At 39.8% G+C, this 15,351-nt stretch overlaps 2 protein-coding genes across 5 annotated transcripts; both read right to left on the reverse strand.

Annotated features, from left to right (window-relative positions):
* Window positions 1–401: 401 nt before the first annotated feature.
* LOC148410832 (uncharacterized) lies at window positions 402–4,254 on the reverse strand. Of its 3 annotated transcripts, none has more exons than XM_088437082.1 (4): window positions 4,189–4,254; window positions 3,381–3,453; window positions 3,176–3,247; window positions 402–2,925 (listed from the first exon to the last, which is right to left on the reverse strand). In XM_088437082.1, exon 4 carries the CDS (start codon window positions 2,882–2,884, stop codon window positions 1,319–1,321), a length of 1,566 nt encoding a protein of 521 aa, XP_088293208.1. In that variant the 5' UTR covers window positions 2,885–2,925; window positions 3,176–3,247; window positions 3,381–3,453; window positions 4,189–4,254; the 3' UTR covers window positions 402–1,318. The 3 variants fall into 3 exon arrangements, with proteins under 3 accessions (XP_088293208.1, XP_088293206.1, XP_088293207.1); XM_088437080.1 differs by having other exon boundaries at window positions 4,152–4,223; XM_088437081.1 differs by lacking the exon at window positions 4,189–4,254 and adding an exon at window positions 3,880–4,118.
* Window positions 4,255–4,297: 43 nt separating this feature from the next.
* Window positions 4,298–15,210, reverse strand: ccdc134 (coiled-coil domain containing 134). Of its 2 annotated transcripts, XM_088437083.1 has the most exons (9): window positions 14,713–15,210; window positions 14,333–14,453; window positions 13,966–14,061; window positions 11,148–11,284; window positions 10,868–10,989; window positions 9,273–9,357; window positions 8,735–8,916; window positions 6,378–6,449; window positions 4,298–5,437 (listed from the first exon to the last, which is right to left on the reverse strand). In XM_088437083.1, exons 4-9 carry the CDS (start codon window positions 11,251–11,253, stop codon window positions 5,312–5,314), a joined length of 693 nt encoding a protein of 230 aa, XP_088293209.1. In that variant the 5' UTR covers window positions 11,254–11,284; window positions 13,966–14,061; window positions 14,333–14,453; window positions 14,713–15,210; the 3' UTR covers window positions 4,298–5,311. The 2 variants fall into 2 exon arrangements, with proteins under 2 accessions (XP_088293209.1, XP_088293211.1); XM_088437085.1 differs by lacking the exon at window positions 14,333–14,453.
* Window positions 15,211–15,351: the final 141 nt, after the last annotated feature.

Consider the following 15,351-nt stretch of genomic DNA (forward strand, 5'->3'; position numbering starts at 1 on the left):
TTAAAATGTTAACGTTTAAGCGAGCCACAGACCTGTAAAAATTCATCGAATTAGAAACAAGTCAATCATGGTTAGTTCAGTAAGATCAATTTTATCAGTGGTAACCTGGTAGAAGGTTTTGAAATTAAATTCTATGCTTGAATCTTACTCCAAAACAAAGTTATCTAAAAGTTAAACCTACATACTTCTTGCTTTAGCTTTCAATTTTTCAGCTGTCAGATTTTTTTTTACACTTTAAAATGACATGATTTGCGTAGCTAACTCGCAAATATAATGGAGAGTATTTAGCCGATATTAGTGTGACGTTTTGGTCAGTGACCACGTGATTTTGTTTTGTTGCTACTATTATGTAATGCAGATCAATTAGTTTTCTGGCATGGACGGAAAAGCAGAGGCCCAGACATCTTTCAAAGTATATTTATTTGTCATTTCGGTTCATCACAGAAATGAGGCAATTTGAACATAAAAACAGTATATAGCAAAACAGCTCCCTAAAAAAAACACTGAGATCTCATTTGCTACGTTGAAAATTAAACTATTGGTATTTATAAATGTGTTTGTTTTTTTTCAATCTCAAACAACATGTTAATAAAAATATAAAGAGTTAGCAACACGTGGTACTATGGTGAGACCTATTCTACTTAAGGGCGTAGACAAAAAAACAAAAAAAAACATGAGTATGTTAATATGGCATTTACGTAAAATAAGGCTTGAAGATTTTTGTAAATACTCGATGCTCGAGCGATGGAAATTGAGTTGATTCATTGATGATTTCATTGATATTTTTTCAGCATACTACAGAGGTTTCCGAAATCTCCTGTGATTGACAGGTCTGACCTTTCCTAACACTAAGGGTTTTTAGTACAACATGTTAACACGCTTGGGGGATTGCCAAAGTTGTATAAAGTAAGCGCTATTTAAAATATATGCATAAAATATATGTGATAAGTAATAGTAATGTAAACTCATCAAGATACCGTGCACAAACCCTCCACATTTTGAAGCAAAGATACAAACCAGTCAGGTGTAAGAATGATCTCACAACAGTGGATTTAATCATTTGAAAAGAGAAATATAAGGCGTAACTGACTCCAGTTAAAATTGCTAAAATTAGGATATACTTTCATCAAATGTATGTCAGCATTTTTTATGTCATTAAATGATATAAATATATAAATATGATATAAATGATATAAATGATATAAAATGATATGAAATGAATAATAATAATAAGAATAATATGAAATGATATATATATATATATATATATATATATATATATATATATATATATATATATATGTGTAACACTGTATGTTCATTTTGTGTAGGAGAATTTGTAGGAGGTTTTTTTTGAGTCTTTGGTTTTAGATTTGACCACTTTCACAACAACAGTACCAGGTAAGGTGACTGCTGCTACTGCGGTTGCAACCCCAATTAATGTATCTCGTACAGGATGTGTTGGAGCAGGAACGGGAGCAACTTGCAGAGCGTCCTGAGCTATCGCCGCCCCTGATGCGGTACCAGAAGTAGCGCCTGTTTCTGCAGCCAAAGCTCCAACTGAGGCAGGGGCATTTTGACCTGTCACTGAAGCTACACCATTGGGAGCAGCGGTCGCAGCGGTAGCCCCAAGAGCAGCACTCATGGCTGCACCCGCCCCCAAAGCAGCCCCCACACCCACAGAAGCCCCGACAGCGAAAGCTCCGACACTACTAACCTGCTCAAGCGTCTCACAGGCCCCCTCCTTCACACTCTTCGCCTCTAAACCAGCAACGACTCCTATGGCACCGCCAACAACTCCACCAATACTCCCCCCGACGGCTACGGCGGTTGTTCCCGAAGCCGCCGCGACTACGGCGCTCACAGCGTTCCCGACAACCGCTGCAGACGCTCCGGTGAGCTTAACTGCAGCCAAGCCGACGGCGTTCCCCACAAGAGATGCCGAGCCGGCAGCGACCAACGGGACGGCGATGCCAAAGGCCACACCGAGTGCCAGTCCAATGGCGCCCGCGGCCACTACGCGCTTCAACTTCTCCAGGATGTTTGGTGAGAACGCAGTGTGTTCCCGCGTTTCTTTTGAGGCGCTGCTGCTTCTCCTATGCTTGCTTTCATCAACTTGTTGCAACTTTCTCTTCCTGAGCCCCTGTGAAACACGTTGACCTTTTTTGTCGTCAGCCTCCAATTCAAATTCTTCGCGCTGCCTCTGCTCTTCCTTGATAACTGCCTGTGCCGCTTCTAACATAGCATTGGTATAAAACTCTCTTTTACTCTCGCTCACCATCCTGTCCACTTTTGTTATGAGTTCTTCAACCTGCTCCACCTTACCAGAGCTTGTATCTTTATTGTTGAACACATGATATCTTCCCCCACACTTGTTAAGGAGATCCAGAAGGCCAGGGGGAGACTCTTTCAGGAAGTCATCAATAGTCATGTCGCCAAGTTCATCCCCCCTAGTAAAAAGAACCACCGTGTGATGTCTGACAGCATCATCTCCAAATATTTTGGCCAGATTGATGGCAGCCTGGTTCTGGTTATCTGTATAACGCCCAATGGGCACCACCAAGAGAAATGCATGCAGCCCGGGAGCAGCATGGTACAGACATTTAGCCATTTCTGTTTCTATCTCCTTTTTACTGAGCCGAGTGTCTCCGAAGCCTGGCATGTCAATCACAGTAACTTTCCTCGGTGTCTTCTGGTCTTTACCTACCGCAAGATCAGTGAACCCAGGCTCACATTTTAGGGTCACTGAGTGGGGGCTGGGTTTTGACAGGAACTGTATACTGCCCAAAATGGTGTTTCCGGACGCACTCTTTCCAGTCCCCGTGTTTCCAAGAAGAACCAGCCTGAGGTCTTGAGGCCTCAGGTTCCCTGAGATTTTGACCATGTCAACTTGCTTGTGCTCCTCTCCACTCAGTGATGGAAAAGCTGTACAAAACCGGTTGAAAGTCATTATTGCAGTGAATTAAATTGGTCATCGTAAATGTTGGCATGCGGTTACTTCAAACTTTTCGTCATATTCATAGGTGCAGTGGTACAATGTGCAGAAATTAGTTTCAGGACCCCCCCAAATGCTTTTAACAGCTTTAGATTTAAGACAGATTTAAATAAATTCAACTCAACTTTTGCTTGCATTCTTAAGTAAAGGAGGAGATGACAAATAGGCCAACTTGCTTACATAGTTCTCCAAAGAAAGAGGGGAATCTTGCTTTCTCCAAACTGCTTGATTGTCACTCCTTGTTGAAGTGTACTGTAAAATTCACACAATAAATTGTACGTTAAATTGTGCTAAAATTATTGCATGATTTTGACTCTGGTGTTGCTTGCAAAAAACCAAGACTGCTGTATCACTATATTGAGACGAAAAATACTCCCTTGCTTACATGACTCTCCAAAAAATAGAGGGAACGCTTGCTTGTTCCAAGCCACTGGTTTGTCAACCCCGGTTGAAGTGTGCTGTAAAATTCACACGATAAAGGAAGTAAAATTAAACATTGTACATTCAAACAGATTCAAACACTGAACACATTCAAACGCCAAAATGTCTAAGCGAGTAGAAGGGTTAAAATACCATATCGGTACGTAATCATAAAAAGATCATGCACAAATATGGGCACTCAAGGGCATACTACTTCTTTGCATTATGGGATCAAATGTTACTGAAAAAGAGTTGAACTGTCGCGTGATGTTTTTGGCGAGCGGTTGTATTTCTTGTTAATATTGATAAAAATCTAATTAGAGGCACAGAATGGGGGGGCAGTAGACCGTGGCAGTTTTTTTTTCAAAACAGAATTGTTGCAGACAAACAACACACGATCGACAAATAGATCAAATTAAACGTAGCGATAGAGAATTGAAGACACTTAGCTGCACTGTACGCACTCAACGAAAAGCTGCAAGGACGTGTACTGAACGCGCCTGGGAAAAACACTGCGCACATTCAACCTAAAAATGTCACCAAAGTCAAGTAGAAATACCCCCGTAACTACAGAACAACTGTGCAATTGAACGTTACACGTAAACGCTTGCTAGGATTGGTCTGAACTGAAAGCGAAACCGGGAATCAGCCAATAAAAATGAGCAAGTCCAAACCTACTGCTAGCTGTTAAAACAAAGGAACAAGTATAGTTTGAAATATTTTTAAAATACTTTACCCGACTCTTGAAAGATCGAAATGTCATTGAGTCTTACCACCACTTCGTTTATGTTGACGGCATTTGCGTCGCACGTTTTTCTTTGCTGTTGCTTGCCCCCACTTCCGGTACAAGACACGCCTACAACATCCACGCACACAATTCAGTCTTCTTGTGTATCCTTCACAGTTTTATTCCATTTTTTTTTCCAAAGTGGCTCATTCTGTAGCTGCAATTTTTCCTCTGGATATCATCAGGGCACAACATTAGAAATATACTTGGGACATTTGCACATATTCTCATATCCAAAATCAACACAGGAGCCGATCGCAGTTTATGTTGACTTTAAATGAAAAGTACTGCGCGTGTCGATTCAGATCTGCAATATATCACAAAAATGTTTCTCAAAATTTGAATGCATCATTTAGCTACATGATGGTTTAACTATTCGGCTTGCTCGAACCTATTCACAGCACATAGGATCTCGTTGCATTTGCCAAAACTTTTGGCTGCTGTGCGCATTTTAACAGTCAGAATTGTGTGAAATACTGTACTGTACAAACTGCGCAGACAGGGTGTGGCTGAAATATATCCGCTGCTTTCTTGGAAATCGAAAGTAAAAGTGTCATTGCAAACCCCCTGCTATCGACAAGACATGAAAATGGGAGATACATTTGTACATTATGAGCACGCTTCAGACACGTGATAATTCATGTAATCAGAAAATATTCAGTGAGGTAAGCCCTCATTTGCCAACCCGAAGCATATGGATTAAAGACAGTAAATCTGGACGAAACAGCACAACTTGGAAAGTTCTGAAGGAAATTAGATACATGTACCTAGTTCCAAATCACATATTTAAATCAAATCAATTTCTTATTAAAAGCTCAAAAACAACTTGAGACTTGTCTTAAACCCAAAACTTGACCTTCTAATGATAAATTAGGTTCAGATTAAAGTCATTCAGAAACACCTTTTTTCTCCAAAGTACTTGATAATATTTTTTTTTAACCCTATAAAGATGTTCCATTTGATCTTCCACGCTGCACATCTTTTGTGATAACAAAGTGATGATAGCTTTTGTTTCCCACTGTCGTCAGCGTCTACAAGGAAAGCGTTGCGAATCGCTTGTTCCCGACATCCGTTTCTCTTCCTTCGCTAAGCCTTGCCGAGGTGCGCTGCTATAGCTCGCCGCGGGAGCGAGATATGCGAGGGCCTTTTCGGATTTCTTTCCTTTTCTCCTCCTTCCGCCTCCTTTTCTCCTCCTCCCTCAGGATCTTCTGGAAGGCCTCGGCAGTGTGAAGCACCTGAGGCCATGAGAACGAGACGGCTCCAATGAAATGCAGCGTACGGCGCTAAAGTACAATACGTGCGTCGGTAATATTTGTTGTTGTTGATGTTTTTACACGCGTTAGCTGATGACTATAGGTTCCTATTGCCCATCATACGACGGTTTCGCCTTACTATCCCAAATCCAAAACGGATTCATTTCGTATGGCGGGGGCTCCACAGTATTTGAAAGTTGAGGGACCGCCCCTCCTGAAGGGGTAACTTGAAATTTGGCGAAAAAGTTGATCTGTAAGTTATGATTTCAATGCAAAAAAAAGTCAGATGTGTTCACGTTTGATGAATTTGCTACATTTAACATCAAGCCACAAATCAATTATTTGGTTGAGCATGTTTGAAAAAAAAAAAAAGAGACAATATATTCATATATTTAGATGATAGAGTCACATATTTCTGTTTAGTGAAGACCACACATACATGTCAGAAAACTATCCCTACCTTTCAAATTTTTGTTCTGCTAGTTTTTGTGTTTTGGACATCCTGGTTGGAGAATAACAATATTCAACGGTACAGTGCCATCTAGTGGATTTCTTTGTGATTGCGAATCTCAGCTAAATGGTCGAGCTGGTATCATCTTGCCAGTTTCCTTGTTTTGCTGCTATTGCAACCAGTACGTGTCTTTTTTTTTTTTAAAATGAATTCATATTTCTCCCATTTGAAATTTGATTTATATAAGATTATATGCCATGTGATGAAAAGACAGTTTATTAGTTTTATTTATCACGCATGTCAAATCCATTTGGCCACAAACAAAAAAAACACTTTGATGGTTCAACACTTTTTTTTTTTTGCATTCAACATAATTAACTTCAACTGTGTTGCGTGACTCATGGGGCTTAATAGTATCCTGGTGCACTTAATAACACAAAATAATGGGAAGGATTTTGACATTTTACTTACATCGTCTCTTTCTGTCCGGTAAGGGTTGATGAAGTCTGGAGATTTCTCGGTTATTCCCAGTTCCTGCGACATCTTTGCGTTTGGAGGAGCACACAAGTAGAGAAGTTTCACAATTAATGTTGTAGACTACATGGCTGATGTCATACGTTCATCAAAAATCCTGCTACAAAGCAGAGAGGAAAGGCCGCACATTGCAGAAACAATCTATGAAAACCAACAATATTTCTTTTCACTTTTTTTTTTCTCAAAGATCTGATTCCCAAATTAAGTCTCGGGTTTGTTCACAGTTGCTGAGTAGAGCCTATTTTCACTCGTCTCACTATAGCTGATGTGGTGCAAGCCAAGACATGCAGTATCATTCTCTTTTGTCTTATTTCAAAAGCTAATGCAATAGATGCTGGCTAATCCGGGCTTGACAAGAACTGTCTTGAGTCTGAAAGTACACATTTGATAAACAAAAGATATAGATTTTATGTACAAAATAGATTTAAAAAATAGGCTGGATCTCAGGATTTATTAACATTACTTTCTACCTTGCTTCAGGTATTTATATGATTTAGGTATGTGTTTGATATTTCTGTCATTTTATTTGATACCATTTGTAAAATTCCCCTTCCCCTATATTTAAAGTATTTTATATTTAAAGTGTTCCACTTAGTAATACTGTATCACTTGGAATATTCAGTGTAGCTCAACCCCAGGCGGTTCTTGTTGCTGAATTTGCTAACGTTTCAGATTTCAAACATGACAGGCTTCTCTTTGAAGCTTTAGTTATTGATTCTCCGTGTCACCAGTGGGGGGGGTTACTAAATTTGCATTATATTGCAGTAATTGAAAGATTTGCTTGCATGTTTGCGAAGAAGTTGTCTGTGTGAATGGCCTTAATCACTGTGGATAGCAAACTGCAACAACAAGTCTCACAAAAGTATTACAAAAGTTTTTGTACTGTAGAACAGCAAATACGATTAGAGTGTATGAATCATCAATAATAGTGATATGCGATGCCCAAATCAAATTTTGCTTAGACTTGCGGAGTCTTGGGCTGACCCTGTTAGGTACAGAGTTAAAAATGTTTCGACTCAAGCGCTACATCAAAAAAAAGTCTTTCAAAGAGATTTGAAATTGCACCCCAAGGAGTAACTCTCCTGCCAAGGTCAAAAGATCAACACCAAATTGCACAGCTTTATAATTATCCGCATACTGCAAACTTTAATGGATTCCTTGGCCCGTGTCCCATTACTGTGTAAAAGTTTAGACTATCCAGCTATCCATTTTCCATGGGACTCCACTTATCCTGTTCATGGTCGCATCCTTTCAAGCGACTCAAACCCATTTGGGCAAAAAGCTTTGTTACACTGGACTGGTCGCCAGTCAATTATGGACAACATTTTGATACAGACAGACTCAAATTCACAACACTACAGCAGAACTAAGTCAACGCTGCCTGTGCATACGTTCAGAGTGACCCGTGATAAATAATAAAACAAAATGTGATGAAAGCAATGTGTTTTGCCTTATGTCATAAAGCGCATGTGTTGCTCGATGGCAATTTTCACGTGTTTGATCCATGAAATGACTAATACGTTAAAACATTTTTCTTAAACAACCTTCTTATGCTGCTCACATTTTGACATCAAAACAAAACCTCAAGCAATTAATTAAGAGTACCTCGCTTCGACCAGGATGTTCTCGGAATGAAGTGGCCAGTGCGTTTAAGAGTCTAAGAGAGTAGCACCCGAAGGTTGCGAAAGAGACACTTAAATGGTTGACAGAAAGACATACTGTACAAGTGGACGTCCTTGAAAATGTACCTGTGAATTTTGCTCTTCAGCTTCTTGTTAGCGCACAGTGTGCAAAAAGGAGTGAAAAATGGAATAGCTGAAGATGTACATTGAACAATCCAAATAAGCTTAAAGGGACAGTGTGTAAAATTTAGACTGGTTTTCATTACGGACAGCAGATGCTGCAGGTGCTGCATTTACCATTGTCCGTAGCTATAACAAACATGGCCGCCCCCAGAGAAGTGCCACCTTGTGATTTTTTTATATGCTGTTGTTTTGTGTTCTGCAATGTGTTGTTGCTTGTGATAAATGTTCTTTGCTTATTTTGTTGTGTTTTTGATTCGATGTTGTTGTCTTGTAATGCATTTTTGTTTCCTGTTTGTGACTAATTGTCCTCTGTATGCTTTTTTTGTCTGTGATTTTTAATTTGACGTTGAGTTTTGTCTTTTGTATTGTGTTTGTGAATCACCTTTTTTTTTATTTGCTTCATTATTTGTTTTTGTGATTTTCCCTCCGGGGCCAGACAGACAAACCACTTTGTGTTTTCAGATCAATTGAAAAATATACTTGACTTACCAGTGTGAGGACATGTTGGTGGGCTCCTCCAGTAAAAACTCCAGTCTGGTTACAAAAATGAAGCCCCCAACGCAGCAGTCCACCCCAGTCAGCGTTCCGGTCAAAGTAGTGGTGGACGATGCGTGGAAAGCGCAGGGCCACGTCGCCAAAAAATGCTGTGTTTTCCACGACATGGGAATAAGCTGAAGGGAGAGTAATTGTAAGAAGGTCAATCAGAGGAAAGAGCCAAGGACCTGACAAAACGCTCAGAGTGAAGTGATAGATGAAAGGGCGCAAAACGTCGACTTGGAGCGGGAAGACGAAAACATGGCGATGGCCTGCATAAATCAACTAGGATGGTGATATTTGGGCTGTTGGCAGCTGCTCGCTTTGATGGAGGAGGAAAGAAGGCGAGAGTGACAGAGGCAGAGCTTTTAGAGAAATGCTACGTCGTCTGAATCAAACCAGTCAGGTTGGTAAAGACTGAAGGGAGTGTTTGAAACGCACTGTGGAGCTGCTACTTGAAAGTTAAACGGTCAAAATAAAAGGGGAGTCAGACCTTCTTTGATTTTATCGTCTAGAGGGAACGGGTCGTCCGGCTGCATGTTGGCTGAGACCAGGATTTCTCTTGAGTCTTCCAAAACCTGAGGAAGGACATCACAAAACGTACGCTTTTGAAAACCTCGGCTTTTGGATTAAAGCTACTGGAGCGATTATGCGTGTAGTATAAGGAAATTAAAACAAAATATATTAACAGGCTCGTTTCAACCCCACCGCATACACTAAATGACACTTAAAAGAGCAATGCAGGACTTATTCACAAGTTGTTTTGGATAATATCGCTGAAGTAGCGTTCTGGTATGTTTGCTTGGACAGTTGTGCTGAGTGGAGATGTGTTCACATGGGACAGTGATGCATCAAAAACTATGCACATTGGAGATATGAGCGCATACATTGGCTAGTGAAACAGCTCCTTGGACACGTTTGAGATCAAGTGACTTTCTGTCCTAATAATGGTAACAAGGCTCAAACGAATGTGCAGTACTGAAACGGTGACGTTTCTAATATGATGCTACTTCAAGTCAAAACTGACGATTATCATCACTAATACACTAAGACAACATCACTGACAATGGGTGTCATCAGATTGTGCAGTTGTATCTAGTGTCTCTTGTAGGTGGTTGTACAAAGTGGTAAAGATCTGCTGATGAAGCACTTTAGCTGGAGGTTGACTAGTCCTTGGGAGACGCAAAGATGCCATGAAATCTCTCCGCATGGGGAACACAGGCTGAAAATACAGAATAGCTCACAGTCATATTGAGACTTGGAGTGCACACGCAGAAGAATTAATATTCTGACAAAAGCCTGAAAACCTGCTGATGAATATAATTTTGGGATTAGGAGCCTTGAATTCTCTGCAACTCCCAGGCTCTACAAGGAGTTGAGCACTTGGACAGCTATTGGTATTAGTTTGTCATGCATAGGATGTCATGTGTCCATATTCTGTGCTTGGTGATATATCATTTTATAAAGGAAGCAAAACCCCAAATTGATAAGATTTCAGTCAAAGAACTGCAAATTACTCACAACCGACCACAGAAAAGAGATCATCATCAATACATCTCTGCAATATCCATTTTTGACCGTTTTAGGGTCACTGGTCACCAGGAATCTGGGATAAAGCATGTACATTATGTATCATATATATGTATATAATATGCATATTACTGTACATTATGCAGAAAGTGGCTCAAAATATAGAAGTCTTTTTTACGGCTTTGAATTGCTGACTAATTTAGTTGTATTACTGAACTGCTTGACAGTCAACACAGTGCCCTTTCTCCCATGAAATATTCAGAAATGAAAAATAATGAAATTTTAACTTAATTATCATAAAATAATCAAGACAGCGCCGTCCTTTGGATCACAGTCAAGATCTGTTCTCAAAATGTTAAATTTCCAAGTGATTCACGGGTTATGCTAACCGCAAACCGCCATTTGAAAACTACTGATTTAGATTTCTACAAGAAAGAAACACAACTGTTATTAAGATTGAAGGTAATAGTTTGCATGCTAAAGACTGAAGTTTCAAAAATGCCTGAGTACTGTCTTTGAAATGATAAATGCAACTGCCTTGTAGCTTTCACACATTACCTTGAAGAGGCCTTTGAGCATGATGTCTATTATTTTATATTGCTGATTAATGTCGTTCAATTCCACCAGATTCTTCAATGCGTTGAGCTGATCTTTTCTTTTGGTCTCAAACATGCGCTTATCTGGTAAAAGGAGGTCAGGAAGAAAAATAAAAACACACATGGTTGAAAGACTCTATTCAAGTGGAGTTTTGATTTTCTTGGTACCTCTAAAAATCAGGCACATATGTGAAAACACACACACATACACACAAATGTACACAACCACAGTAGAGGGATACAGATTTGCAGGTTGGAGTCGTGTCTCAGTCTGTGTGTGTCAGTGTCTCCCGAAGTGAGGGCAGCAGCGGAGGCGAGCGCCAAGACCGTCACACACAAACTCCACATGGTCAGTAGGAGGTGGCAGAGCGCCAATCACCTATGCGATGAAGCCAAAGAGGAAAGTTGATGAAATCCAGCTGCTGAAAATGAATCAATGCTGTCATTGCATTTATACACATCGATAGGCTAGTCTCCAACATATGTCTTTATTGTGTTAACTAGTGAGGAAAACATTTAAAAAAATATGAGAAACAAAATCAAAGAATTATGAATGAACCTCTTTCAAAATATAGAAAGTTAGTTGGCATCAGTGATGAGCAATCTGAAATAAAACATTTCGGAATAAAGCGATAAAGCTCCCTTCAAGTCAATGTTTCTCTCTCGTTTGGTCCTTTATGTCCGTCTTAATAGAAACATCTGATGTCTGACACTCGCTTAATCCCAGAGAACATTTTTTTCGTACCACCCTTTCCCACTTAATACCCTTGATTCTCTCTGTGTCATTTTCTCTCCTCTCGTCTCCTTTCTCCGTCAGTCCAATTTTTTCGCAGTCAATTTTGATGCCCAGCTGCTACTTTCCCTAACTCTCCCCGGCTTTTTGGAAGGGAGGGCAAGAAGATAAATAACTAAAAATAGAGCCTCATCAAATCAAGTTTTTATGAAGGCAAAAAAAATAAGTGCAGAAAAAAAAGAACAGTGTGGAAGAGGATGTGGCTTAATGATAATTCACATTACACATGAATAATTTAGCCGGGGGACAATCGATGTACGATGAGAAGGTTAAATGGAGGCGGCCAGGGTATGCAGACCTTAGCACTTTGAGAAGAGGATTAAGGAAATACGGTATTTCATTGCTGAGACAGAATAAAAATAACAAGAACAAATAGTATAGTGCAAGAGCACAATAATGGAAAGAGCTGAACAAGCACACTGGGACATTATAAAAAAAAAAAAAAAAGGAAAATGGGGAGAAAACACGGCTAGCTGGTGGTGATTTAATCACAAAACAGTTCTCTCCTAAAAATAAGGCATTTGATTATTTTCAAGCTATTGAGTATTGACAAAAGAATCAGCAAGCAATAACAAGTCACATTTCACACTATATGGGAGACCTTGAATAATAATGATACTAATGAAACATTTATCATGAAATGTAAGGACTTTCTAATTGTATGACATTAGCATATATTAAAGATAATGGAAAAAAATAATAATTCAAGAACAAAAAACTGGAGTGTCTTGGAATAACATTTTAGGATTCAATTATTGCAGCTCAAGTTTGTTAAATAGCTGCTGAAGATTTTTCACAATTTCATTTTTTATTTTCAAAATATTACGAATTAAGACATAAATCAGTATTAAGAAATAACCTTTTTTTTTCATAAATTCTGGCCAAATGAGCTGATTCGCCAACCCGGTTAATGACAATATCGCTGGTTTCGGCCCAAATCCTCATGCCTCAAAATCATCTACTGTATATCAAAACCAAGCAATGCAAGCACTTTGCAATACTTTAGAATGATCACTAATTTGAAAAAAATAATACCCACACGTGTACTGAGCAATTGTAAAATATTGTGAAAAAAAATCGGCGATCTACCAAATCGTGACATAGGTTTGAGACAGATGCCAGAAATACGCGTTAAAAGTTTTGAGCTTGGCTAATGATACCGTATATTAGCTGATGAATGCAATTTGAGTTCGTCTTCCTTCCCTCAGCTTTCTGAGACGGAGCACTAAATATCCCAAAGTGGTGCTTGAGAGCTTGAACATTATCATATAATTACCCGGAAGAAGAGGACCTGCCTCTTCCTAGATGCAGAGCAGCTGGCTGCATTATTTGAGATTCCTGGGCGACGCGACACAAGCAGAAGGACGGGTGTTGCTGTACGACAGATGGTTATAGGCCAGATTGTTATCACCAAGGGCGCCATTTAAGGCAGTGAAAACACCCGTAAAGTAGGTTTTGCTAACAAAGCTTAGTGAAGCAATTACCTGAAACAAGTATTTGAGATTGCATCCTTTACAGTCAGCTTTATTTAGCCTTTTTGTGAAACGCAGCAAACAACAACTTATCTCTGCACTATCCATCACTCGTCAAGCTCAGTACATTCACATGTTAAAGAACATTGACCGCATGAACACATTTCCTATTAAGATCAACTGGGAATTAAACGTGTAATAGTTTTTCCCAAAATATAACACACCCAAAATATCGTGAACACACATTACATGTTTGTTACATTGTAACATTACATAGTGCCGAAACCAACAGGCGGGTTGGTGTAGCGGCCCAACCAGCATTAAGTGCTCCCCTACCCAACCAGCATTAATTGCAGCCTGACTCAACCAGAATTCAGCAGAACATTCCGATAGTATCTCACAGGTGGCATTTTGTATGGAGTTTACGTCTTTTCACAGTAATAGTGTGGGTTCTCTCTGGTTTCCTCCACCATAGTCCCAAAACATGAAGCATAAGTATGACATCTTGGCTTCTATTCTGCAGTGGCTGCTGTAAAATAAGCACTATACCACAAAAAGTAATGGAGTATAGAAAATGAACACCTTTTTACAATGGCATCTTTCTTCAATGCCAACCATGATAACAGTACAACAGGAGCTAAAGCAAATGATGGCCACATTTTTTTTAATAAATTGTGTGGCACGTGACCTCAAAAAATAACTGGGACAAGTCTGTGTGATGAAAAGTACGCTCAATTACATTATGATAAATTAAGAGGGTGTACATATTCTATCCACGTTAGCTTCTCGTCTCACCTGGTTGGATTTTGCTTCAGCTGCCGCTCCGATCCAATGTGTTTAGATCCAAGGCCAGTGGAGTGTGCTCAAGTCTTGCCAGGCGATGACAATCTCCTGTGGTGAGGAAGTTGAGGTTAAATTATTCTAAGAGGAACTCTGGAATCACGGTTTTTTTTTTGAAAAAAAAAATAAAAAATAAAAAAAGCTACACTTGTTTTCATATTCTGTTTGACACTGATGTGAAAACATGTATCCAATATCCAAGGATGCGATTGCACTTTGCTACTGCTCTAATCCCAGCGGTTTCAAACTAGAAAAAAATAATCAAGTGTGGGAGGGAGCTTGGAGCGGTCGAACGCTCCACATCCATTTAAAGACACCTAACTGAGCCTGGAGGTGTGAGCAGCTCATCGTGGGACAGGCGCCAATGCTGATCAGACAGCTGGACAACGAGTGTAGCTCGAATCCCCAAAAGCTGTTTGAAGCCTCCTTTGTGGAAGTTTCATCTTGGAGAAATAACACATCACAGTTACATTCTCTCCCCACGTTTCTGAAATACTATATGACCAGTCATTCAAAAGCGATCATATGGCGCGTCGAGTGTAATTAATACAATTCTGACATCCGACAACTAATGCTTACTTATTTCAAGCTATCAATATGCGACATAAGTATGTGCATTAGTATTTGTTGCGAAACGAATTTCACGAATTTCCACGAGCCAGTACAGACCAGGGCAGTAAATGAAACTCGTTGATCACTTACCGCGTTGACGCGAGGATCAGTAGTCCTTTTAAATCTCTCACCGCACTAATCTTAAATTTCAGCGAGCCGAAGTGCAGCACGACCCAATCACTTTTCCCACAAATATCCTCAGGTGAGAAAAACACGCACACTTGGTTGCAGACGCTCATTTACATATACGGACAGGACCTCTCCGCTGCTCCACTCTGCCGATGCCACGATCGCACCGGCAAGCTTTCATCCGACGAATGACAGCAAAGCCAATGGTTTCTTTCCGGAGTGGTTAGAGGGAGACACCACCGGGGCTGCATCCCTTCTTTGCGCGGCCTCTTCCGTTGAATTACTAGGGTAAAAAAAAAGAAGTGCAAAATAAAAGCGAATGCGTTTTATCATAGGTCTGCTAGTTGTAATTTGATAGCGTGAACTACACTCACGATGACAGAATGAAGTTCAATAATTAATTCAAACACAAATGTTTAAAGTCCAAAAACTTCTTGGCAACTAAAGTGCTTTCATTACAACGAAAACGACTTTTGCGTTAGACTCTTCAATTGCTTTCACACTATTGACATTTTTGGGTGCGTCTTAAATATATTAAAGGGGCCATTATCATTGAAGTTCCAAATTTTTCGAGACTTTAACGGTTACAAAGTTGATTCC

This window comes from Hippichthys cyanospilos, chromosome 16 (assembly GCF_059441005.1).
Source record: "Hippichthys cyanospilos isolate Australia breed blue-spotted pipefish chromosome 16, RoL_Hcya_1.0, whole genome shotgun sequence".
Taxonomy (NCBI): Eukaryota; Metazoa; Chordata; class Actinopteri; order Syngnathiformes; family Syngnathidae; genus Hippichthys; species Hippichthys cyanospilos.